At 41.2% G+C, this 24,750-nt stretch overlaps 2 protein-coding genes across 3 annotated transcripts in view; one reads left to right on the forward strand and one right to left on the reverse strand.

Annotated features, from left to right (window-relative positions):
- atg5 (ATG5 autophagy related 5 homolog (S. cerevisiae)) overlaps positions 1–14,735 on the reverse strand; it is a 37,560-nt gene extending 22,825 nt beyond the window's left edge. Inside the window, exons 1-7 of one of the 2 annotated variants that reach the window (XM_030394364.1) lie at positions 14,578–14,709; positions 14,354–14,397; positions 13,947–14,143; positions 12,630–12,757; positions 11,449–11,527; positions 10,457–10,619; positions 7,852–7,946 (exon numbers count right to left, since the gene is read on the reverse strand). In XM_030394364.1, the coding sequence (XP_030250224.1) occupies positions 7,852–7,946; positions 10,457–10,619; positions 11,449–11,527; positions 12,630–12,757; positions 13,947–14,054 (573 nt within the window). In that variant the 5' untranslated portion in view covers positions 14,055–14,143; positions 14,354–14,397; positions 14,578–14,709. Of the gene's footprint in view, positions 1–7,851; positions 7,947–10,456; positions 10,620–11,448; positions 11,528–12,629; positions 12,758–13,946; positions 14,144–14,353; positions 14,398–14,577 lie in introns of both variants that reach the window. The other variant, XM_030394363.1, reaches the window with a different exon arrangement.
- Positions 14,736–14,877: 142 nt separating this feature from the next.
- dctn3 (dynactin 3 (p22)) lies at positions 14,878–18,121 on the forward strand. Its single transcript, XM_030394365.1, has 7 exons — positions 14,878–15,068; positions 16,081–16,165; positions 16,489–16,575; positions 16,723–16,806; positions 17,070–17,128; positions 17,227–17,286; positions 17,415–18,121. The coding sequence occupies exons 1-7, from the start codon at positions 14,967–14,969 to the stop codon at positions 17,499–17,501; spliced, it is 564 nt and encodes a 187-aa protein (XP_030250225.1). The 5' UTR covers positions 14,878–14,966; the 3' UTR covers positions 17,502–18,121.
- Positions 18,122–24,750: the final 6,629 nt, after the last annotated feature.

Raw genomic sequence — 24,750 nt, forward strand, 5'->3', positions numbered from 1 at the left:
CAGATTTATAATATCAATAAAATTTAAGACTTGATTTGAAGCATTTTTCTCTCCTGTATCAAACTGAATCCTTTCGGGTTTTTCCATCTTTTGTTAAGATACGTCGGCAAATCAAAGATTTAACTTGGGGCGTTTGTCCTCGTTTCCTGATGAGCAGTGAGTCATATAATTAAACCACCGTCATCAGATGAACCAGTTATACAAAATAATAATAACTGCAGTCCTATTGAGAGTAATCTACCAAAACTAATGTGTATCACAATATGGCAATGAACTGTGATCTGTTCTTATGCATAACCTGAGAGGAAACTATATAAACTGTGTTAGACTCCCTCTCGAGAGATCAAGTTAGCAGACCGCTAATTTACGGAGTTTTATCAACCTCAGAAACGACCGCACGACAACAATACACTGCAGTAAATGGATCCAAATATAAACCGCCACCAAAAAGCCACAAATAATGTTCAGAACAGCACCAAACTTCAGCAACAGTACAAATAGGGTCTCAGCACATAGTCCGGGGCATCTAACCTCCGCTAGCTTAGCTGGATTTCTATTGAAAAGCTGACTAAATGTACCACTCTTCTGCAGCAGCTTCCTGTTGACGGGAAGTCCCGACGAGTCGATTACCGAGTGCAGTAGAGTTCCGCGGCTCATGGATGAAAATGTATGATTATGACTCCATGGAAAAGCAATCAAAGTTCATATGTGTCTTACCTGCCAGTTTATAACAGTTATTATCGAGAGCGGACAGGGAAAAGAACGGAACTGAGCATTTCTAACCGCACTCGGTAATCGTCGCGTCGGGACTTCCCCGACCCGGAAGCTGATGGAGGAGAGTTGAACTCTGTTTTTAGCTTCACAATAGAAATCCAGCTAAGCTAGCTGGATTAGCGGTCTGCTAACTTGATCTCTTTAATCAATTAATTCTCATTGGAAATATCTTGGCTGATAGATTTGTTTTAGTAATTCAATCATATAATGACGGTTAGACGACACTGAAAGCTGAAAAACAACCCACAGCCCTCACGTTGACCAATCGCGAACAGTATTGGCGAGTTTAGTAGGAATTCAAACTCTGAAAAAGCGCAACGTCTCGCTCGACCCACTGAGCAGCAGAGGATAATGTCAGAAACTCACAGAGAAGGAAACGTGTGGCAGGCAGATACCCAACCTGAGGTGTCAAACGGAGAGTCCGACACACAATAGGGGTCCAATCGCGGAGCTCTGAAAAGGAAACCGGCGAGGACGGGGATCGAGTAACCGAGCGGTAACTACACACCACAGAGCCAGGCGCGAAACAGCAAGAGGAAGGTGGCGGTGGAGGCGCTAAGCCGGTGCTCAGGTTACACAGAAAGACTGAGTCACTGACAGGAAGCGCGGCGTTTCGTGCGGGATCATCGGCAAGAGCCAGAGCAGAGAGAGTGCGCTAAGTGACAGCTACTTCATTGCATTTTTAAATAGCCAACCATGAATAATTGAGCCGGTCGCCATACAAAGAAGGGGCTATTGATCCCTGGGGAGAGAAGCGTGATATTGCTTGGATGGAGACACTTTCTTTTCAGCTGGCGTGACACCTTAGCTGGCACAGCGGCACATGGCGCCACAAAGAGCGAGGTGTCATTAGGATTCAGGTGAGAAGAGATGGCTCGCTCTCGCTGAGTGAAAAGAGCAGCGGAACTCAAGACGTCGCCTAATTGCCGGAGGGGGATTCAATCTGCCTAATTGATGGTAAAACAATGGGCGGAGGGGTACAGCGCCGTCAATCAATATGAGTTTCCGTGAATCGAGAGGGGTGGGAGAAAGCGTTTCCACTGAACTCTGAGACTGTCCATTCGTAAATTAAAACTCCAACCTCATCTTTAGCACTCCTCATTTTCTCACCTCTTGAAATGCACACCTGTACAGGAGAAACTCCATCGAGGGACGCTGAATTGACTTGTAAATTATTCATCGGCGAGTGTTGCATGCAAGGTTGACGTGTTATACTTCAACGGTCGGCCAGCTACTTATTCCAGGAAATCAGCTACTCAGAGTTTCTCAGCTCCACCGAGGTGGCAGAAGGATCAACTTCTCGAAACTTAATTTTAAGAAGCACGGCTACTTACGTGCCTTCCCAGTTTTGTTTTTCTCACCATCGACTTCATGAGTAGAGATTTAGAGATTAGAAGGTTTCTGCCTCCACCTTGTTTCCAAACGTCACATTTACTAGCATTTCCCTGCTGCGTGAACAAATGCACAACTAATACGAATTTACTAAGAGGGTAAATTCACATGGCTCTTCTCGGGTGATTTTTTGTAAGTGATGCAATGTGACTTATAGCTTGCAGCATTTTTGGACAAAAAGGCAGTGTCAAAAAAAGAATCTTTAAAGCAAAAACATCAAAATCCATGAGCTACCTTACGTCTGGCTATAGCCAAATTTGAGAGAAAATGTCGTGGATACTGTTTCCAATTAAATAGATTTGAATTTGGACTAATCTTACAGACAGAAATCTCAAAAGGTGAAGACTAGAAGTAAACTACCTTTGGGGAGTTGACTCTTCGATACAAAACAAATCTAACAAAAGACATGGAATTAATTATGAAACTAAACCTCCAACTGACTCCGCATGATGATGTAAGATCAGCTCGGTTTGCCAACACCACAACATGAAAAAAAAAAAAACCCCGTAAAAGCCTGCCAGCCTCTTAGCTGTTCAGCAGTAGCAGACCGATTACAAAACTTGAAGGTTTCCATTGACCGTCATGGTTCAATATAAACCATTACTGTAAAGGCGTCCGGCATGTCACCTGTTGCCTGTGGCATGAGCTGTTTCCAGCATTCCCATGTTGTGTAATTGGCTGTGCAGTCACCACCTCCCCCTCCTCGTCTCACACAGCCATCACAAGATATCTTGAGGCAATAAACATACATTCTTCAATGCAGGCAGCTTCCACAGCACCACAACACAGGAGCGACTGGGGGGGAACCGCCTGCTCTCGCATAGGGGGGCGTTTGTGAGTAAGCACTGAGTCACGGAGCGGGAACAGAGGTGTACCTGTAGAGCAACAATGTAAGCGGTCTTTAAAAGAAGGATAGTAATTTTCACTTTCCGCGCAGCGAGACGACCGGCCCCCCTCCGGCTCTTTTGAATCACACGATGGCGTCACTGCTGGAGCAGGAAAAAGCACTCGCAGCCAAACATGTCCCGCCGGCAGCCAGAGCAAAGGGCGCGGCGGGCCGATGCGCACAAACACACACCATAACACACACACACACACACAGACAGAGACACACACCCAGAAGGCTCGAGTGGAAGCAGTAAAAATTGACAAGAGACAAATGTTTGATTTGGACAACACACAAAACAGAAGCTTGCAACGACAGATGAGCATTTAAAAAGGGAACATTTAAGAGAAAGACACAGCTACAATTTCAAGAAGGACTTTATAAACGGTGGAAAGAAAAGAGGGGAAATGCCATAAAGTGCCTAATCTTTGCCTTCACAAATACAATTAAAAAACAAAACAGATGTCTGACGATCGTGTGAGGAAAAAAAAAAGTGAATAAAACGAAAAATGTCGGCATTTAAACTAAGAATTAATAACATTTAATGTGGGCAGAGAAAAGCGTTTTAATTATTCTAATCCTACAGGACAAAGGCAAACGCGCACACGCACACACACACACACACACACACACACACAAATGTGTCGTCCATGCCCATGAGGTGTCTTCGTCTCCATGAGGAGAGCAGGCCAGACGGAAATGAGCCCTCTGTTATTTGGACTGAGTGTTGTCATTAATTCTGTCTGCATCAAACACAGCACATGTTATTTACACTAAAGACCACAATCTGGCTTTGAAGGACTCGGAGCATGTGTGTGTGTGTGTGTGTGTGTGTGTGTGTGTGTGTGTGTGTGTGTGTGTGTGTGTGTGTGTGTGTGTGTGTGTGTGTGTGGGAGGGGGGGATCGTCTCCTGTTAAGTCACCACATTGACTCTGGAAGGCCAAACACTTTTGTTCTTCTCAGCGTTTCCGCACCTTCTTTTCGATGTCGTCGCATCACGTTCGGTCTCGTCACGAAAACACAAACCCATGATTTTCTACTTAGCACTAACGTAAGCTCCAAAGAGTTTCTAATCATTATGAACTTTTCCCAGAACTACAGCCATCAGCTTGATTTTTTTAAGGTCTCGTGTTTGTGCTTGTGATGTGAGGCTCTTTTGAGTTTATCACAAACTTGGTGGTTGTTTTCTTTGGTTTTACTCATGATTGCGAACGGATATCCAGGGATCACACTCTGAGATCTGAGGTTTGTGGTAACATAACCAAAAAACAAAAACAGAAACAGAAACAAAAGCAGTGAGACGTTCGGGGACAGGTTGTAAACAAAAGGCCAACAGTGACATTATTACCCAAACTGCACCCTGTTTACAGACCGACTTCCTGGATCAGTTTGCCTCCTCGCTGACCGTAGTCGTGCCTGCACACAGTTTCCTGACACACACTATCAGTTTAATTGCAAATAAAGTGGTTTAATCTGAACTCTGGAATCTGAAGGACTCCATATTATCACTCCTCCAAAAATGTTGAGTCATACATGCTTAAAGTTTTTTTCCAAACATTCAGCACAAATGAAAAAGCTCCCGTCGACACTCAGACGGTTCCACAGACAACTGCTATCCTGAGTACTTTGGAGGTCATAATGAACAGATTAAGTTTCCGCTCTTTTTCTTTCCAGGCCGTCTTTGGTAGTAAATATTTACCGGTTTGTAAAATGAAAACCACAGCATCTCCAAAACGATCCAGACTTTTCAGGAATTATGCTCTTTTTTTTTGTTTTCCTCCTCCAGTATGGGAGGTTTCGTCGCAGGCTTTGATGCTCAAATTCTCATGAAAAACCAAACTCGGCTCATAAATGACAGTGGAAACTTTCAATTCAGCCGTGAAAACACCCCAAACTGGGAATGTTTCGGCTGCGACAAGTGCATGTCTGAGAGGGCGGGTCGCGTTTGGTGAGACTGCGTGTTTCAGTCGGCCACTTTAAAGAGATTTGTTTTATTGCCAAGACACAAGAATGTCTTTTGTCCAAGTGTAAATTTGCTTATTTACGCGCCGGAGATGTGAAAGTAAAAACAAAAAAGCATTTATGGGCTTTTTAGACTTTCACACAAAACAGTCGGTGTTGACAAGTGATTGACAGCCGTGGCCCCGCCCCTCGTTTGTTGCGCAAAAAATGTAAGCGCAGCCATATGTCTCATTAAAAACTTGACACACTCAATAATAAATCATCAGGGCAGGAAATTACCAGCAGTCACGGCCGATACGATGACAGAAAAATATGCTCGGCAGGAAAACTCACTCTTGCAGCCAACTATTACAGGGAAGTCCATCCACAAATCTCTTACTGTTTCATAAGCTGTCATTCCACTCCGTCATTTGAAGCCACATCTATTTTTTCCTCCACTCTGCTTCATTTTCTTGCAATGTTTTTTTTTTTTTCCCAAACTTGTCCTGACAAGCCTGAACATTTTTAATTTGTTCGCAGGACTCGCAGTGACAGTCAGGCGGGTGGAGAGGGGGGCTTTTGTGTTTGCTGTGATTTGAGATGGGAGGCTAAATGCACGCACATTCAAGTCACTCGACTCGAAGCAGACTGTCAACATGTTTTTGTTGCAAAAATCCAGATGTTTTCCAAATCTTCACTTCCCCGACTCTTCTTGGGGACGAGACTCTTCACTGTCCGGTGAGATTAAAGCGACTTTAAATTACATTTAATTACACTGTTGCTTAAGATGATCCCCCTTCACAATGCTAAGTGTTATTGACAAAATATATATACACACACTTCTTCAGGCATTCCATGTTTGGAAGTTCACAAATGAATCCTCCACACTTTCCCAGCCTTCACTGACCTGCATAGAAACCCCCCCCAAACATTTGACTCAAAGCGTGGCACTTTTCCCCCCTCCACTGTCTGGCTCGCAATGTGCTAATGTTTTCCAGGCGAGATTCAGCCGCTTATTCATCTCCTCTTCTTTCCTTCTTTTTTTTTTTTCTGTCCTCCAAAAGGGAAATTTCACCTGAGTCAGGATAAAGCTGGAGAGGCTCGGCGGAAACACCCGACCTGAGGACGGCCTCGTCTGCCCACGTCTTACTGCTGCTCTCGAACTGAACCCTGAGGCTCGCCCACTCGCTCAGTTTGGTTCAATACAATCATACACAAACCAGGCAAGAGTCACCGGTATCAAATTTACAGAAACTGATGAATAACCTCTTCAAAAAAAGAGGGCATGACGGGGCCGACACGCCTCTGACAGACATTGTTTTGTTACAGTGGTGAACAGTGAACTTATAAGCAGCGTTCACATGCAAACGTACGTAAATGTTTGCATGTTTCACTTAAAGAGTTTTACAATTAAGATATAAATCACCGAACAGAAACACTAAATTCACGATGATGTGACATTTCTTGCTTTTTTGCAGGCTCAGTGTAGAACTACAGTCCTTCATTACATTTCCGTTTCCCACACATTTTACCTTAATCAAGAAAATGCGGCAATCTGGATATTGCAATTGCGATCTTGATGTTTTGATTAATTGTGCGACCCCGTGTTCGAGCTATGTTAACCTCTGACTTGGTCTTGGAATAACCTTTGAAAAAAAACACAGACTGAAAACGAAAACAAGAGCAACGGTGTCTCAAAACACTTACTCATGGTTCTGTGGGCGGGTTATTAACACAGGCGTGAATAGATAAAGTCAGATATGTGAGAAATAACAAGCCACTATTATAGTGGAGCGATATGTCACAAGAGAAGGTCACAAACTCCTGCGTTGCACAATGTTTTCACCTGATGTTTAGTCTGTCTGCAGGTGTGTGTGTGTGTGTGTGTGTGTGTGGGTGCCTCTCCCTGGCACATTTTACTCATCGGAGAACGGGAATCATTACCTGGATTGTTATCCTTTGAGAAAACAGAATGGAAAGAGGGCCTTTCGTCACTCTATACCTTCCAGCATGACTGTCATCTGCAGAGTAACTTACGAGATGTACTGAGCCAGCGTGTGGTTGAAGGTGATTTCCCCCCCCGATAAGACAACAACAGACAGCAGCGTCACACAGACGTCTGGCTACATCTACTGGGCTGATGGGAGAACTTCAGCTTCACCCTCAACATGCACTGATCAAACTATAGATTCTATCCAGATAGTATCCAAAGTAAGCCGCTCTTTAATCAGATTCTATATTAAAGGCTGCAAATAAATCAAAATATTACAAATGTGCTGTTATGTGTTCAGTGCCTTTTTTTGGACCAGTGCTGCTTGCAGGTTGTGAATGAAAATATCATAAATAAATTACCTTATTTCTTATTTCTTCTGGGACTTGTTTGTGTTTTGTTTTTTTACACTATCAGTGTATTTTATCAGTCAAGTGTGTGAACACAGGTAGATCTGTGTTATGTTTGCTCCTCTGCTCTATCACACGTCTGTCTCGGATACAATGCTTTTTACAGAAGGAATGAAATAACGCTTACATAAAGTTTAACATTTACCTTCACAAGAAGGCCCAAAATATTAAGAATTTGTCACAGACAGTGTTTTAGTTTCTCCGAATTCAACAACTCACAAAATGTAGAGATTTTATAAGGGAGTCTGGGGAATTTCTCTCCCTATTCATCTCTTTGCTGCCGACTGCAGCTGACTGATAGTGTCAAAAATACGAATGTTGCACACAATTTAGACTTCTGTCCTCAGCACCTCAAACTGTGACGGACTTCCAGCGTCCCTGATTTAAATGCATTGTGTTAAAGAAGCATGTCTGTTCTTTTTAAGTTCTGCTAGTGTGTTTGTGTGTGTGTGTGTTACCTGGTATATCCTAAAGGGGATGTATCTGAAGCCGCCCTCCTCGGTGGGATACTCCATCAGCTTCCTGTTCATGGCCCAGAACTGGTCAAACTTATCTGTGAAAACACAAATAAACGCAGGTTAGCTGATGATCAGACACGCTGATTTAACAAATCATCCTTCATCCAAACACGTCATGTGAAACAAAGATCGGACAAACTTTTTCTGTGAAAGGGACAAATCTGAAACTTCAGTGAACCACACACCGAAAACTAGTACCAGGATTTCCCTTAAACTGGCAATCGACAAGTTTTCTGCTTTAACGAATCGTAAGAATGTTGACTGGCGATTCATTTCTATTATAAACAGAATGACTGAATAAACTTGTGAATGTCCTGTGTTGTTTTTGTGACTCTGAGGAGAACGAAAATGATCCAGCGGTCTTTGCAACAGCAGTAACAGCAATAACACACTTGTCCTTTAACTTTAAGGACACCTAGTTCTGCAAAATGGGTCAGTGATGGAGAAAGGGACAAATTTAACAGGCCGGGTCCTTACTGCCACAAGAGCTCGAGCTGTGGCGGTTCTGGTCGGATGACAGCTTCGCATCGGCATCAAATGATTTCACGAAGCATGTGCTGGTTTCAAACCCTCCGCCTCACCTCGACTCTCGCTTTCACACGAACCCTCCGAGAACAATCTGTTTTCTCTCTCCTTGATCACCGCTCAGCCGTCCCTGTTTCTCTCTCTGTTTCTGGTCTCTTTTGGACGTGAAAGTTTTGGTTTCGAAAGGTTTTCATCTCTCGCTTTCATGTGTGGCAGGTACGGCCGACTCCTTCTATTTGGATTAGTACAAACGTAAGTGTTGTATGTTTGTGTGTTTAATATAGTTAACAAACGGTTCGAGGGCGTGCACCACACCCTGAACTTTTTGGAAACAATTCATAGCATCTTCTTTTAGTCTCCAAAATGAAAGCTTTTATCACCGTTCTTGTTCTCTTCCTCTCTGTATCTGAGATTTCTTCTTTGACTAGTTTCGGGGGGAAAGTGGAAGAGAGATAAGCAGCTGATGTTTTTGTGGGTTCGTCTGCAAACCTGTTTGAAACATTCTCGGTGTCGAATGCACCGAGGTCAGTTTTGACGGTTACGTGAACCACAAAAATCTAACGAATGAGGTCCAGATTTCTGTTTGTTATTTGCATTGCACTAAGTTAACTTTCCTGTCAGCTGTGTGTTCGCTTTCACAAACAGCATGGAGAGGAAAATAAGATGTGTATTTTTAAAAACAAGTGGTTAAAACATTACTATATATATTCATCAGGCCACAAAACATCAGGTGCTGCAGTTTGTCATTTAATGGATTTATGACTAAAGCAAAAATATTAAGTCGATTTTAGTTGAGAGAAAATTCGCCAACAACAATTCAGATTTTTGTTTAAATCATTTAACCAAGCAGAAAGTTTTCATACGTGAATATTTACTGGTTTTGGTTCCATTTTATGTAATTATATTACGTTAAATATGCTTCTTATTTTTGGAAAACATGCAAGACATGTAATGTCACCTTGGGCTGACCATTGTGAAATTTTTTTTTACAATTTTGACTTAAATGATTGATATGGCAAACTTCATAAATAGAAAAAAGGCTGCAATAAATGGGGAAAAACTCATATATACATATATCGATATTTGCAAATCGTGTAAAGCAATTTTAATTTTCACTCAAAAGCATTTGTTTAAAATTATCACAAGACAGTAGTTTGGGTCTGTATCAACAAATGTTGAAGATTCAGGACAGGTGAAGAAATCTCCGCAGTATTAACAGAACTTTTTTGACAAATTTTACTTTATCCCCAAAAAAATTGCAGCAATTTGGATGTTGCAATAATTCAAAACGAATACAAATGACTTACTGCCAACTCATAACGAATTGTGCAAAAGCAGTACAAGCGTGATAATTATAGATCAAAACAAGGTGACATATTTATAAATTACTGACGGCCGGCAGCTGCATCACTTGTGGAAAAGTGTTCACTGTTGCTCCGTTTGATCAACTTGACCTGCAGTGATTCCAAGAATCTCACACCACGCCTGTGTCGGGTTTTCCTTTTCAAAGACCCCAACATTTTGACTGCACCGGCCTCTCCGCCCTCCCACCTTCCAGCTCGTACTCCCACCTCACAAGCTTCCAAAGAATCGGCCCCACCGCCCCGGCTTCACCTACACAAACCACCACAATCGGAACATGGCAGCCGATAGGAAATCAACCTGTCTGGACAGATGGGTGGAAACGGAAAGGGAAGCTGGTGGGCGGGAGAGGTTTTGGAAGTGGAGGCTTCAAAGACGGCAACCAGACTACAGATTTGTAAGTGTGTGTGTGTGTGTGTGTGTGTGCGCACATGTGAATCTACATGTAGGTGTTTGAGCTGCAGAGAGATAGCATGTGTGCATCAGAGTGTTAATGAGTGAATGTGTGTCACTTCCCCGACAGCTGCTTGTGGTCTTCCTTCTTGTGTGTGTGTGTGTGTTTTTGTGTGTGTGCATGCCCTCTTCACCTTTTTGCATGAACATTCACAGCTGCCACCAGAAGTGTGTTCGTGTGTGTGTGCGTGTGTGCGTCTCTCACCGTTCTGCAGGCCCATCCACAGCTGCTTGTGGTCTTTCTTCTGCATGTCGTTGACGACTTGGCTCTTGTGCTTGAGCGCGTCGGCCTCCTTGATGCTGGACATGAAGTGAGCCTCGACCACAGAGCTGGACGGGCAGTGGAGCAGGTCGCTATCTGGGAAATTCTGACACATGCACAAGATTAACTGTTATTATTTTAGGCCACATTATAGATGTGGCTGCAAATACACAACAAAAGCTGGTTAACAACTGTTATTTTAAACATCTACTGTGGCAACATAATCATTCATGTGTAGTTGTGTCTACATGATATTGAAAGTCTATATGTATTCTGCTCTCAGCTCTGTCTCAGTGCACCAGCTCTCGAGGGAAACATCTCTTTCGCTGCTAAATCCACATTTTATTATTAACTCACACTGGTTTGTCTGCAGGTAGTGTACAGTGGGGTTTGTCAGAGCGATCAGAATCTGGTGAAAACAACTACCTGCTGCTGCTGCTGCTGCTGAAAAGCAGCTTGGTCCACATGTACAACAGTGTCTTTTTAAACAGGGTCACATTTGCTATTGAAGCCACGTACATACACTGGTAAGACCCAATCAGGAGGCAAACTTGGATGTCAGTGTCATCGTCTCTAAAAATGTCATTCAGCCCATCCAGACATTAAAACTAAAACAGAGATTCTGAGTAACTTCCTCCTGGAAAGATTTTTCCAAAAGCCAAAAATATCATATGTAACCGTGTGTATGAGGCCAAAACACAAAGAAAAAGTTATATTTTAGGAAATACCCGTGTAGGTGTGGACAAGGCCAGAACCAAAACAGTAAATGTACCGCAAAATCAAAACCATATGCAGCTAACAGGCTCTGTAGATTTGGTGATTTATTCTCTGTGGGTTTCTTCCCATTTCAGATCACACAAGACGCTGATTTACTGTTTATATACAAATATTCCCTAGCGGAGCTTTACAGCATTTCTTTTTCGAATGACTCCCACCTTAAAGTGCACAGTGATGCTCCACGGCAAGACAGTGTTGGAGGCGTGGAGGTCAAACAGAACTCCAATTGGATAGTGCCTGGAAACAGGAAATAATGTTACGGGTGAAAACCTCGTTGGATTGCTATCAGCTCAACATCACAGTGGGAGTAAGTTCAGTTCCCAGGGCTGAAAAGAAAAACAGTGTTACTCACTTTATTTATCAATCATCAGCATTTGACCTCTAAATTCTAAGTCTCCAAGTCATCGCAGTACATGTTTTGGGAAAATGTCAATCTAGTGTCGCTTCAGAGATGACGATGTTACGTCCGGCTTTCTCTGGAAGCTTTCAACATTTCTGTTCGTCACTTCCTGTGTTTGGAATGAGGTCAGTCCATTATGTTTCAGTCAACAGGGATTACGAGCTTCTTTTAACTGCTGCCTAAAATCAGATGACAGCATTTTAACCGCCAGTCACATCCACTAACTGTTTAAGATGTCTGGTTTTAGTTTTTTGCTGAAGCCAACAAGCGAATTCATACCAAATCTGTGTTCAATAAAATATTAAAACCAATGAAAAACTAGCACAACAGTTTGTTAAACCCTGAAGTAAAAGTTAATTGTTATATTAAAAAAACAACAAAGTATTATTAATATATTTTCACATGATAACACATACAATAAATAACTATCGAGACTGACCTCTGATACATTTTTCTTATGCTTTTGATATTACTGGGACTGAGACGCTGCTGTAAACCGGGAGCTTCATCATCTGTGTTGCAATACTGACACCTTGTGGCTGAACGATGTGCCTCCAGTCTGTTAACCAGCTGTGCTGCTGCTCTCAGAAGACAGGCAGATAAGAAACCTTAAAGCTGACCATGTTTAATACCAACTAAGGCTGCTCTGAAGCTGTGAATAGACAGACTGAGCGTGATGGCTTTCTGGTATCACGGTGGTCCGGTGGTGTGAATGTACTGCTATGATTCTGACTGTAAAGACGGGAGAATGTGGATGTTTACTCCAGGCAGTACACGAGGTACACAAACAAAGGGGAGAGTGCTTAAAGTCCCATGAAGCAGACTTTAGAAGTCTGAGGAAATGGAAACTTCACTTGCAGACATGCAAACACAACACACAGCACACACATTTGTAATATGGGCCAGATTTTAGAGGGTGGGACGGGCTGTTTCTCTCACCATTTCAACGGCGTCCCTTCGTACTCAAACCACATCTCCTCCACGTCCTCAGCCCTCATCACCTTGAGGAAGTGTTTCTTCACCTTGTCTGTAACCAGAGTCAGGTAGCTCACCCTGGGTAACAGCAGCTGGGAGAACCAACAGCAGAGAGGGAGAGACACATAATTAACAACACATCCATGACCTTAATCGCTCTTGACTCCCGAGACTAAATATATCAACGTATATCAGCAACAAGCGAAAACTACTTGGTTAACTTCTTGTTTAGGTTTAGGAAAACATGGTGGTTTGTTACTTCTGCACATTCAGTTACAAAGGTGCCAACATTACATACATGACTTAAGTTACGTCATGTATTAGACATCACTTAACTACATTAGTCAGTTAAAGTGACTAATGGTTGACTCTTGGTTTCTAAACAATGCTCTCTGTCCACCTCCCAATGCAGACTTTCTTCTTCTACATACTGTTTCACCTCACTTCCTCCTGTGCTGGCGTAATAATCATGACAATAATTATGGTGCTAAATGTCGCAAATGTCAGTATGGGCTGTAATAAGCTGCTTTCACAGTTTCTGATGAGTAAGGGCTGTTATTAACTATCATCTAAAACAAAACTATTGCCACGCAATCACTAATAGGCGAGCTGTGTTTCACACCCTTTCATGTTGAGAGCTGTAACAAGGGGGTGTGCAGATAAAAGTGGTCGTGCTAGACATGATGACTGAACACGAGAATATTGCTGAAGGTTTCTTCTACTTCCTCTGTGCCGTCTGCACCACCATTACAAAAAAAACACGAGCTGACCGATCAAAGAGGCTACATATCTGACGTGTTTTTGACATTTTTGAGGTCCATATCACTCCATAAGTGTTTCCACCATTACCCCTTCATGCAATAACATAAACCACACATGAGATTTTGCATGTTCTCTAATGCAAGAATAACTAGAAAGCGTGTTTTGAGATCTTAAGCACGAGGAGGTAATGTGTGGGTTGGAACCCAAAGCAGCATGGGTGTAAATCCATTTCCTCTTCCAGCTACTAACCAAAAAGTGCAGCTCACAGACTAACAAATAGTCTGCAGCAGGCAACAATTGGACAGATGAGTGAACACTGATGATAACATTGTGATAAGAAGGAGTGATTTCACAGCTGTGTGCACTCTGTTGTGTTTTTCCTGACCATGAAACCAGCTGGTGTGTCTATTCAGTCATGCTGCAGGCTAAGAAGGGGCTCTAAGCACTGGTTGCAAAAGCAAAAGTAAAAGTTGGCCTCAGGTTTGTGGCCATGTGAGGTCAGAGAGTCAGTGTACTCACATAGTAGGGCTCGGCCTCTCTCTCAGTAACCTCATCCTGGTTCAGAGTGAAACTGGTGGGGATCCGGCCGAACCAAACGTCCCTCAACACGTCCTTGTCATCTGCCATGCTGCTGCTGCTGCTGCTGCTTCCAGTGGCACATACAGAAGAAATTCCCCGAACACAGAACCTGAAGTCCAATAGCTGGCAGCTCCTTGCTGTCAAAAACAACAGCAGAGCAGACAGGCAAAGCATTCATGAAACTTTTTAACAACACAACCCCAAAACCACAATGAAGCAGGCAGTGCAGCATAAGCTAGTTACACCTTGACCCGAGTACTTTAGCTTCAGGTAAGCCAGATGTGTCTTTGCTTAATCGTCAGGTGAGTTATTACGAAGTTATATGCCATGAGAGTGCAGCGACGTACCTGCTAGACTTCCAAACTCACTCCAAGCTTGTCAAACTACGCAGCTGGAATGCAGAAACTGACGTTAGCTCGACGGCTAGGTAAGCTAACTTAGCTAGTGGAGGCACCACGGAATTGTTTACAATAAAAACAATACGCTTCCTTCCTTGGTGCTGTTGTTATGGTCTCCACACAATAATGTCTTTGGTGTGAGGATGAGTTAGAGATACGTGAGAAAATCTTACTTGTTGTCGATGTTTTGGAGTCGGCTTGAATGGAAGTAGGGCCGTGTTTGTCGGTGCTGTCATTCCCCTGCTGTCACCGGAAAACAGCTGAAAAAGCCTGTTCGCCGCAAAACAGCGGCCCCCAGCGGCGCGTCCCTTTACTGCAACCCGGAAACAAATATTTATTTAATTTAGCAATGTTTCTAAAATCATCTACGCGTATAAATTAAATTCAGGGTTTTGAAAATTAAATACGTATGTTCGATTTAAAAAAAAATAATCAAAAACTTTACGTTATACACTGTCACAAAATATCTCTAGTGTGACACGTCATCAGCGTGCGACGCCGCTTGTGACGTACGTATTCCTGGTCTGTTGTTGGTTCTGTTGTGTCTTTAGTAGCTTCAAGAATGGATAAAAAACTGGAGACGGATAACCTGGAAATGCGTCTTCAGGCGCTGGAGAACCAGATCCACGGCGAGAGAAGAAACAAAAGTGGAAAACCTCTCAAGGTTCGCTCAGATTAATGTCTGTTCTGATTAGCGGGGGGCTAGTAAAGAAGCTAGGCTGCTATTAGCTTAGCAGAGCTAACGATAGCTCTGTCAGAGGGAATGAGTGAACGCCCTGTTTATTTTATGGCAGCACAGTGATTATTCGACGTGTTTTTTATTAGAAAGTATCGCAAGTGTCACTCCAGTTTAAGGCAATAGCAGCTGAGGTGTATTTATCTACCAGCTAGAAAGCTGCAAATGTAGTTATTCAGCCGGTTAGCGGTTTAGCTGTAACGTGGCTAATTTAAAGTAAATCTTATGCTAGTTGTAGCTTAATTTACTTTATAACGACCCTGTTTTAAAAGTGTACATTGAGTATTGCACGGGTTTCCAGGAATGTAATTGTCAGGAAAACTCACTTATCGATCTGAAATGCTGAGATCATCTTAAGCTCACATATCTTGTGTCAATTAGGCTAAAGACGTGGTGCGGTCCTTTGGAGCTGCTGAATGGGGCGTTTCATCAGAGCATCATATGATGTTATGATCACTTTTTACTTACAAAGGGCCATTGAAGTTCATGTGTTTGCTGGTAGATGATATAATCGCTGTTCAAAGTGAAGAAAGTGTCAGTTCTGAAGTGTCCTGCTGGAGAAGTGTTTTTGTTTTGCCTGTAATTAGAATTAATAAGCTCATCTACATATACTAAGTATGAGAGCATGAGACCTAAAATTAACCTGTTAATATGTAAGTAAACGACCTGCATACTCCAAATTATCATGTTCCTTTGACATTGGGCATATCAGAGGGAAAAGTGCACACATTAAAAACACTGTCATTGTGTTGCTGCATACTGTAGCTCCCTTCTTCACTTGAACATGAGCTTTTGTGTTTATGTACAGAATGTTGGGTATAGTACCAAATATTGCACACAAAATGCTCAGACACATTATTGAAATAAAATGCAATGAATGGCTAATACCTTTGTTTTTGAGTGACTGACATAAGTGTAATCAATGTTCTTTGTCCTGCAGTGTGCCGAGTCTTTGGCCAGGATTCAGGCAGGTCTGACGAGTACGGCCAACAAGAGAGAACGAGTAAAGATCCTGCACAAGAAGAGTGAGTCACACGCCATGTTGCATCGGTCCTTGCAGCCTGCAGTTATTCGTTAGTCAGTATTGTGCACAACCTTTATAAAAAATACAGACTTTTCTTCAGGTTTTGCCATTACATTTTTTTTTTTTCAACATGAGCTAAAAAGATGCATTGTAGATGTTGCAGTTGCACAGTTTGTGCCTCGACAATTAGACGACCAAGGCCTCAAAAAACTAAATATTTAACAAGCAAATAAAATTAAGGGTCCCTTTAAACATAACAGTTTTTACATAAGATGCATATAGTATTGCTTGGTGGGTTTTTGATCGTATTTGTTGGTGTTGTAGTTGAAGACCTGCTGAAGTACCTGGACCCCCAGTTCACCGACCACATCACTGTACCAGACGCCATGAAGCTGGAGTTCATTCTCGCTGGTAAGAGAAAGAAAATGGAAAGTTTATTTATTGAAGGCTTTCATAATATATATTTTGTAAATGAATGTCTGTTTGTAGAAGACTAAAACATCAACTTAGATCTGATTCAGCGCTCACGGTGATTCTGTTTTGTGTTCGTCTGCACAGAGGAGGACTTCCTGCTCTCCCAGGCTGCTTTGCTGGAGCAGGTCAGCAACATGCAACCATTGCTGGACAGCAACTACATCAGAGGTATTATCATATCTAATAACCAGTGTTTTTAAATTATTGGATCAGTGTTTGTCTAGATCCACGTGTCGCTGACTGACAGCAACATTTTCTCTGACTTAATAGAGAACTGAGTGTCTTTTAATATTTATTTCAATTTCCATCCTTTTTATTCAGTGATGTAGTATTTTGCAGGGGTGTTGTACGGCTTCTGGAATGGAACTGCTTCAGTACTGTAAGTTTATCCTATCACACATGTGTCAGCTATTTGTTTCTGTCATCCACAGACGTTCCAGAACACGCCACCAAACTGCAGCGCCTGTCACAGATTCACATCAAAGAGCAGGTAACCTCCATCTTTCCCTCTCTCCGTCTGCCTCTTTGTGTCCCTCTCTCTCATTAGGTTTTCATCTGTTAACTCCTCCATGTTTGTGTTTCTTACAGGACCAAACTGAGGCTCAGTCCCTGGAAGTCAAGAAGCTTTTTGAGGAATACAACAAAATGGTACACTTCTATTTGTACAATATGATTTCTTTTCTGTAAAACACTGAAAGCTATTAATGAGTTTAGGGTTACAGAAGTTCAGGTCATTGCAGTTTTTAATTTGTCCTCCTCTGGCCTCTGATTGGCAGATGTTCCTGCTGTCCAAGCAGTTCACCCAGTGGGACGAGACCCTGAGGAAGCTGGAGGAGGCGAAGGGCATTCGGCCTGTGGAGTAGCTACAGACAACACACTGATGATGAAGGAACGACACCGCGGCGGGAGCTTTAGTTCAGATCAAGTGTCCCAAATATAGCTTGTTCTTCCCCAATGAGTCAGAACACAAGTGAGACAGAAGGAGATCAACATTTCACCGTTTTGATTTTATTTCAAATTTCAGACATTATTACATTGAAACCCTAAATACCTTTTTCCATGATTTTGTTGTTTTTAGAAAATTCTAATACCGGTTACCGTAAAATCTGGAATGAAAGGACTGGAGGAAAATGTAAAGTGTATGTGAACTGTGTCTCATGTGACTCTTCATCAGTCGTCCGGAGGAACTCGCTCTCATCGCGTGACGTGTGGCTCAGACAGCTTCAACATGCTGCTGTTGTTATTTATTTTCAGACAATAGAGCTTTTTATGATTACATATTTACTCACCTTGTAACACATTCCAGCATCCCTGCTGCCAGCCAGTCACAAGACTTTGGTTTCTTTGCTCAAAACACACACAAATCTTCTTCAAGGCTTTAGATTCTCTCTCTGGATGCATTCTGACATTATTTGTAAAAACTCTTCCTTATGTCTCGTAGGACTGCGCTTCAGACAATAAATATTACTTTTTTCTTTGACTATTTCAGTGTGTGTGGGTTTATGATTCCACAGTATGAACTGTTAAGTACTCGGTGTTAAAGCAGCTGGTCCGCTGGTTTCAAACAGCCTACAGGTACATTTGCACGTAACACTTGTTTGACCAGTTACTATCCTGTTTTCACCGTCTCAGACTGACTGATCAGGAAGTTGTGCCGTGTCTGATTTGGCTCATGATCGTCAAAATAGCCGTTCTGGACAAGCAATGCTGGAATGATGTGTTTACATCTGTTTTTTGAGCGTGTCTGCCTTTTCTGTTGTCGGTCTGGTTGAACTACTACACAGTGTTTTGTTCTCCATGTAGAAAAACCTTTTTTGCAAACCTTTCCTACAAACTAACATCCGTAGAGAAGATTTTCTACAACGTAAAGGCATAAAAGACCATTTAAATAACCATTTATTTCTCAGGAACCATCGTGTTCTCCACAGAAAAGATAAGAAGATCTTTAAAAAATTGATTGAAATTACATCACAACCACAACAAAAGTCTCTTTTAGCTCATAGTTTTAGTTTTACAGCACATCTCTTGTATGGTTCACTCTCACTGTCAGTCTTTCTTCCAGCAGCACCGGGTTGATGGACTAGCAATGCACCAAAGCTCCCTCAGATGAAGACATATGTAATGTTCAACAGTGAGTGATAAGGATATTTAAATTGAATGCTGTTTGATATAGAGGTCATTATATGGACTACTGAAAAGGCAATTGTACCTTTCAGACGGCCTTTAGAAAAGATCATTCATTGTGTGCTCACTGTCTGTCGATATCGAGGTTATTATATGAGCGAGAGCTGCTGTACAGTCAAATAAAGAGCTCACTTGGATAAGTGTACTGACACACTGGCCAGATAAAGTTCCAGCTTAAGTTTCCTTTTTTTTAGAATTCAAATGAGAACTCCACAACACCAGAGACTCTGCAGGCAGTATCTGTCGACGCAGATACTTTCTTGACTTGTTCTTTTAAAACGATGTGAAGTGATGCTCAGTCTCCACGATCACAGGAAATATAACTTCTAGTCAAAATGTACTTTTAATAACTGCATGTGAATGAAACACAGTCATTGTGCTGTTTGATTGATTCAAACAAGATGACTTAACACTGGAAAGAATTGCAATTATATCACTACACTTGATAAACACTTTTTATTGAATACATTCCCTGTTATATTACCTCTGATCGGCTGCCTGCATCACATTCCTCTCCAAATCCAGAATGTCTTGTATCTGTGTTAAGGTGCCTTTTCTCAATTCTCTTTTTAATGGATCATCAGGGAGATCATTTCTAAATGAAGTAGACAGTTTTTAAAGAGCGATCAGACTGTGTGATGTAGATAAAAATGGCTTCAGTGCCTGTCAGTGACTGGCAAATATGCCACAGTATGACTCATGTATGATCTTCTTGGAAACACGCCCACAGTTTATGATTTTAATCTCAGGCACCTTCACTTTTTATCCATCCCCTCTTGTAATGATCAGAACTTGAATTAAAGTTTGCAAAATATAATTTGGGTGAATTTTGAGGATTTCCCACCGATGAAACAGAACCAGCCAGTGACATCAGAGGCAGAACATACTGATAATGGTTGACAAAGATTGTCTATTTAAAAAGATGCTCACTCACAAGCACAGCACTGGCCCAGTTTTTGAAACTGCGACACAGGCTGTAAATCTGCCTCACACAACATTTCTCTGCACATTGAACTCATATTGTGTCTGTGGGAAAGTCATGAATCCAGAATCTGTCACCTGTTTAACAGTGTTGCATTAAAGTTCTAATTAAATAGGAAATAATTTATCTAAAACACAAGAATTGGATGTTTGTCTCACAATCAGACCCATGAAACATATGATAAACTGACCCTACCCTAACCCTAACACACACAAAAAATATATATCTTGAAATAAAATGTATATGAAAGTATACAAGTATATGAGAGTGTGTTATTTGACGACCTGAGAATGAGACTAAAATATCAGCTGTCTTTCTACAGAACCGCTTTATGAGTATACCGACATCACGCAATTAATCGATTTATAATACAAATTTGATTGATTGATTGATTGAAATGCTTTTTACAGATACACTCAAAACCTCTCAAAAAAGACTAAAAATCTTCACAATGACACACAAAATAACCATAAATACACACAAAAACTTCCATAAATATACACAAAACCTCCACAATGACACACAAAACCTCCACAAAGAAACTCAAAACCTCCACAAATATGCACAAAACGTCTACAACCCTCCACAAATGTGTCCATCTTATTAATATTTGTTTAATTTTGATCTCTGTTCATCATCACCATCCCTGGTCAGGACTTGAACCCATGGCAACATAACCCTTCTGTTTATGGAACACCTGCTCTAGCACCTGAGCTAAACAGCCTTCTGCATTTGGCTGACTCTTATGTTGCACCAGTGTAAACCACGTTAAGTCCCGCCCACAGATTTTCTGACGAATCCAGGTGGTGCGTGCCAAAAGGGGCGGTCTTGCTCGTTTCCCGCGTGAAGGTATTGCATTTCCCTCCAAAACTGTAGATGCCTATAATAACAGCTGACAGATATTCACTCTGTTTGGAGCTGCTCTTTTCTGAGGACACCAACACGGTCAGTAAACTGTTCTGTACTAATCTGCTTTATGTGTTCAGTTACCTGCTCGGTACAGGTGTATTCATGTCTGTGTGGGAGGTGTACAGGTCAGTTATTTCGTGCAGATCTCAGGTAATTAGCCCAGGTGATGTTCCTTCATATATCAGAAAGCTCCACATGCGTTGTCCAAGCCCAGTAAGTTCTACATATGTGCGGGTTAAAATGGAGCTAACCTCCCTCTCATGTCCTTGAGATTTGTTTTTGGATCAGTGTTTCTGAAATAACTCTGAACAGAAGCTGAAGACGTCTCATTTAACTGTTAAGTGTTGAGGTTAATTCGGCTGGAACATAAACCTCCAACGACATCAATTAAATCCGCCATGGACTTTATGTTTTGCTCGGTGCACCAAACTCCATTGTGATTTTTGCCATTTTATCTCTGCCGTGTTATTTACATGAATAATGCACAGTTAATTAAACGCTGGTCACTATTTCAAAACAAGTCGATAGTTTCGGTAAATTCGGCATGAAGCATTACGTTTTTTTTTTTTAAATGTATCTATTATTTTGAACGGCATGAAATCTGGTCAGCTAACGTTTGCTGGTCAGTTTGAGTGAGTGGTTATGTTATGCTATGTTAGCCAGCTGACTTTAAAGTTGTTGCAGATGCACTGCACCGTTCGGTAAACACCTCAGCTGCCTATTTATTAACGGGTACTGACACTATAACGAGCTTATAAAGACGTCTGATTCATTTAATCGTCGTGTATTTCACACAGGTTTGCAAGTTAGCGAACGTGTGTGTCTGTTGGAAAGTGTTAGCATGACGCCACTATCCTGCTGTGTAATGTTAGCTTGTTAGCATTGTTACAGCTGAATATCTGAGTACAGCACAGTTAGCTAACAGGCTCCATGTGTTGTGTTAATAATGTCTCAGTATGTTAGTATGTCAGCATCTAGAAGGTCATTTTGAGCAGCTAAAGTAGTTTAACACACAATATGCAGCCTCATTGTAATATGCACAGAATGGATTCAGTGTGTTTGTCTCAGTTCTGGTTTAATGTGTTATTTAAATCACTGCACTGACTCCCTGTGTGTCAAAAGATAGACTTTAAAATCATATCACTCAAGTATAAAGCACTAAATGTTCTCAGGATTTAATACATTTGGTGTGATGTGTGTGTGTGTATATATATCTATATATATATAGATATATATATGTGTGTGTGTATGTATATGTATATATATATATATATATATATATATACATATATATATATGTGTGTGTGTGTGTGTGTATGTATATATATATATATGTGTGTGTGTGTATGTATATATATATATATATATGTGTGTGTGTGTATATATATATATATATATATATATATATATATATATATATATATATATATATGTGTATATGTGTGTATATATGTGTACACACACACACCCACACACGTAGTCATCATGTTATACTAAAGTACTTCCTCCTCTCTCCAGGTGAACAGTGCGACGTGTCTTCAGCTTCAGGTGGAACAGCTCTGACCTGTGTGGGGATCAGACCTGGAGAGGAGAGACACCTGGTCCAACAAGGTCAGTGCAATGGAGGTGCAAAAATTAAAGGCAGGAAGTGTGAGATCTGTCAGTTGCTGTTCATTATTACTCTAGGATCAGTAAATGATTCTAGAGCACATTAGAGTCTCATTCACAAGTCGTTGAATACCGACAGTTTGGGGTGGCAGAAGCCACTACAGTGTCTCTGTTGGGACACTAGACTCCCTCCCTCTTTCTCTGTTTGACTAATTAAAAAGGCAGACAAATTTTCAAACAAGCGATGTAAAAGTAACTTCAATGGGAAGTAAAAGAAGGAAGTAAAAATAGTATTTTAAATGGGTTTTACTAACTGCTATGTTGTTGGCAACTGGCATTGTTTCAGTTCAACATGTTAAATGGGTTTTGTTTACTGAGAGGAAATATAAATATATATATATATATATATATATATATGATTATATTTTATTTAAAATGTACTAGTTCAGTGCCCGTAAGAAAAATGTATTCCTATAGAAAAGTGGGAGGTTAAGCAGCTTTTTCATGGATGGGCAAATGAGGCTGTGTTTGAACATGGGACGTCAGGGATATTTAGGTTTGTTGTGAAATCCGATATTCCAGGGTATAATTGGCCGTTTTTGACTATTAAAAACTATTTACTTGGTGTCATTATTTTTTTTAGCACAACCTCACATGTGACTGTAGAGTTATTTTTTTATTTTGTGATACTGTATTAACACAATGGACCTAAAATCACAAAAAAACATAAAATTCGAGTAGAAAATGTTCGATTTTTTTACTGTGAAAACCACAAATATGTTTACAAACCATTTTGTATTACTTATAATAGGGCTGGGCAATATGGCCTCAAATCAATATCACGATATATTGAGCAACTCACCTCGATAACGATAAATGAACGATAAGTAACCCCCCCCCCCCCCCCCCCCCCCCCCGCACCTAAAAAAAAAACACAAAATCCTGTGTATTTACAGAAATGCCACTTTAAAGGACTGTAAAACTACATTGTAGTTAAGATTTATATTATTTATTTAGTAGTTAAGAACAACTGATAGGCACACAATTGAACAGCTGAAAAGCACAGATTACTTGAAATGACAACAACTGAACAACTGAAGTTTAAAAGTATAAAATATACAGTCCCTTATAAACAAATTCTAAGCTTCTCGCTTCTCGCTTTTTTTATTTCTTCGAATTGAATCACGTGGTTGTACTGCAGGTGGTGGAAGAGGTTGGATGTAAATAAATAAACATTTTGAGGACTTCAGAATCAGAATCTAAGACATGAGACAAAATAGTAGAGAAGCTGACATTGCTGCTTAATAATATGTTACCTCTTGAGCATTAGAGAACTTTTTTTACCACTATTTTCTCATTATATATTTTTGATAGACACAGAATCTGTTTCAGAGGTCAGAGGGTCACATGACATGGAAGCTATTGAGAAAAAAAATCTAGATTTCTGCATATTAATATTCATATAAAATAGAGGAAGCACTAAAGTACAATAAACATAGTTGTGTCTCATTCGTCCAGTTTACTAATACAATCTGCTGCTGGAGTCACTGGGTCACATGTCATGGAAGATATTGAAAGAACTGCAATTATTTTGTATTAATATATTTATGCTAAGTAATTTGATGACAGTCCCTATATCAGTTTCCAGCGATTCAGTGCCATGTTCTGGGAGGTGAGCTGACCGTCGTCCTGCTGCTCACACTGGGTGAACCTCAGTAAAGTCGCGGCTGGACCCGAGTAGAGCTTAGAATCAAGCCCGACCCGAGCCCGTGCACGTTGTGTCCGAGTCCGGCCCGACACACTGAATGTAATTATGAGCCCGAGACCGATTTAAACCCGACAACTGTTTAATACGTGGGCTGTTATAACTGACGTTCTCGACTAAAATTGCGAGTTGTTTGAACTACAGAAATCTTAATGAATAATGCAACAAGTGCCGCACTTAATGCACTCAACAAAGCCGACAAATGTTATTATCACGGCCCACGACTTGTTGAAAATGGGTCCACAGTCACACCTCCGACTTTCCTCCAAACTTGCTCAAAATTAATTCTACTGTTTTTATTTTTTCCTTTACATCTTCATGCTCCATGTTGCACTTAAGCTACACAATCGGTGATGCCGGTAACGCGTTACTAGTTTTGTCATTTTCCTTAGTAAAAAATATATATTTTTGCTTTCTTCTTGCGTCTCGGGGAGTGACGTCACGTACGCGAGACACTCACGTTTTCCAGCATGAGGACACTCACGGGTCAGACCACGCAGAGACACAAATGCAAACAACAATGGAGGGAGGAGAGAGATGCGCATTTTCTAGCTGGAAATACAGTCATTATTTTGAGTGAATAAAAAACAAAAGACAAATGTTTGATCAATGGACCGGCCCGGCCGAAGACAGTGGCCTGTTGCAGCCTTTGAACGCAGCATCA

This window comes from Sparus aurata, chromosome 17 (assembly GCF_900880675.1).
Source record: "Sparus aurata chromosome 17, fSpaAur1.1, whole genome shotgun sequence".
Classification (NCBI taxonomy): Eukaryota; Metazoa; Chordata; class Actinopteri; order Spariformes; family Sparidae; genus Sparus; species Sparus aurata.

Excerpts from the sequence above, each read along its gene's own strand:
- dctn3 (XM_030394365.1), top strand. The coding sequence starts at position 14,967 with ATGGATAAAAAACTGGAGACGGATAACCTGGAAATGCGTCTTCAGGCG. Across the intron at positions 16,166-16,488 it reads AAAGATCCTGCACAAGAAGA|TTGAAGACCTGCTGAAGTAC; the intron begins GTGAGTCACACG and ends TTGGTGTTGTAG. Across the intron at positions 16,576-16,722 it reads GCTGGAGTTCATTCTCGCTG|AGGAGGACTTCCTGCTCTCC; the intron begins GTAAGAGAAAGA and ends TCGTCTGCACAG.